The following is a 2,001-nucleotide window of genomic DNA, read 5'->3' on the forward strand; positions in this document are numbered from 1 at the left end:
GCAAGTTAAGGACAGTCATATCCCGTGGCTATTCCATGGATATTTGTTCCTATTGGTTTGTTCCAAGTCACGTGACTTTCAAGGTCCCAGCGGTCAGAACAAAAAACATGGCGGACAGTTCTCTCATTTTTAGTGAAAAATCAATATTTTGACTTAGTTTCTGCATAAAAATGGATTTTGATCACATTTCTAGCGAGAAATATATGTTTTATTTTCTAAATATTCACTCAGTGAATGTACATAATCACTTTGTATGTTGGAATAGCCACGGGATATGACTGGCATTAACCCATTGAAGCCTGGAAAGCGTTTACGTCGTTTTGTAGTATTTGTATAAGCTCTCAAATACTTTTTGAATTTAATTTCTATCTGCTACAGAGGCTGAAAAATCTATTATTTAGTAGAAGAGTTCACACTTTTTTTTCCAGAATTTTTCCAGAATTTCCAGAAAATTAGAGGCTTATTTTAAAATCGCCCAGCGGTTTTTCAGGCCTCAATGGGTTAACTTGCATTATAAGGAAATTCGTGTCAGTTTCACAGAAATTTGAGCGAATCCGTGGCTATTCCACGGATTCCTGTGAGACCATGTTGGAGCTGGACACTGAGCGTCAACACGTCCTGTCAGCTACAGTTTGCTGCTTTTCTTTGAAGGTCCACATATCAGATTGGGATCTCGGATTCTTTGCCACATCAGATACATGTGAGCAGGAAGGAATCTGTGTACCAGTAAGACTTCTTTATAATAACAGGGGTCGTATCCATCTAGTTTGCTGGAGGGAATCTGCAGTCCTGCTGTCTTCACCCCCATATGAGACGCAGGAGAAAGTCCTGCTTTGGCCAGACACATCCCCATGTACACGTCATCGATGGGGAGAATGGAAATGGACTTGGACATATTGTATATAACCAAAGCTGTGTGGCCAGATAATAGGAATCCCCCACCTCCACAGTATGGGGGGTATGAGTTCGACGCCTGTACCTGAACTGGGATGAAATACTTGCTCCATGATTGTCTAATGGGCCCCACATTCTGGATCAGATGGCCAGTGAAGAGGTGCTTGCTGCCGTCGTTGTCCTTGAGGCCTTGGAGATACTCCACCATGTTGTCAGTGTTGGCAAAGACGTCATCATCACCGTTTAACAGGAAGCGAGCGTTTGGACAGTTTCTTTCCATCCACTCCAGGAAGAGGATCTGCTTCAGGGTGAGGTTGTAGAAGGAGTCTTTAAAGTCCCACTGGATGATGTCGTGGTACTCTCGCTGCTCCAGTTCCAGCAGTTTGTTCAGACGCTGTTTCTCAAAACCTTTATCCATCGTTCCTGAGATGAAGATCCTTCGAATCCACGCGCCGTTGTGCAACCTCTCTTTAGCCCAGGTTTTACGGAGCACCTCCCTGCGATCGTAGTTGGTTGGGGAGCTTTTAATGACCAGCAGCAGGAAGACTTCTGCAGATCTATCAGCTCCTCCACATTTGTCAGGAAGGTCCAGCAGCATGGGGAAATGACGACAGTGTCGATAGTACAGGAAGTCGATGATGTCGCCAGAAAGAGAGCTCAAGCCTGTGATGTTGGCAACACTCATGTTTTTCTGACAGCTTGGCCAGGAGTATATATAGGAGCTCTTGGTGGTGTGTTGCCTTGTCACAATTTCATCCTCTTTTACATGCTGGCTGATGTTTTTGTGGTCAATAAAATCTTTACAGAGATGGAGGACCAGCAGACCGAGAGCTCCCGCCAACAAGAACCTTCTTGCCCTGATGTTCCTCATCATTGATTCTCTGAAGTGACAAAACAAAGAACAGTTTTATTATCAAAACATCGAAGTATGACATATAGTCTAGACGGAATTGTCCAAAAAGTGAAAGTGAGGAGCATTTATGGGTACAAGTCGGGAACCGGCCTACTTTACTTATTTCAAGGGTGCTGAATCCCAAAAAAAATGGTTCCCAAGCGAAATTTTGAGTTTTTGATCTTCTCATTTGCATATCAATATGGCGGCCGTTG

The 2,001-nt window shown here is 43.7% G+C and overlaps 1 protein-coding gene across 1 annotated transcript; it reads right to left on the reverse strand.

Moving 5' to 3' along the window:
- Nucleotides 1-289: 289 nt before the first annotated feature.
- Nucleotides 290-1,765, reverse strand: LOC131977425 (N-acetyllactosaminide beta-1,3-N-acetylglucosaminyltransferase 3-like). Its single transcript, XM_059340719.1, has one exon. The coding sequence runs from the start codon at nt 1,763-1,765 to the stop codon at nt 626-628; it is 1,140 nt and encodes a 379-aa protein (XP_059196702.1). The 3' UTR covers nt 290-625.
- Between the last annotated feature and the right edge of the window lie 236 nt (nt 1,766-2,001).

Source organism: Centropristis striata, chromosome 9, assembly GCF_030273125.1.
Source record: "Centropristis striata isolate RG_2023a ecotype Rhode Island chromosome 9, C.striata_1.0, whole genome shotgun sequence".
Lineage (NCBI taxonomy): Eukaryota > Metazoa > Chordata > Actinopteri > Perciformes > Serranidae > Centropristis > Centropristis striata.

What these genes read in the sequence shown, in the direction of transcription:
- LOC131977425 (XM_059340719.1), bottom strand. Translation starts at nt 1,765, where the DNA reads ATGAGGAACATCAGGGCAAGAAGGTTCTTGTTGGCGGGAGCTCTCGGT.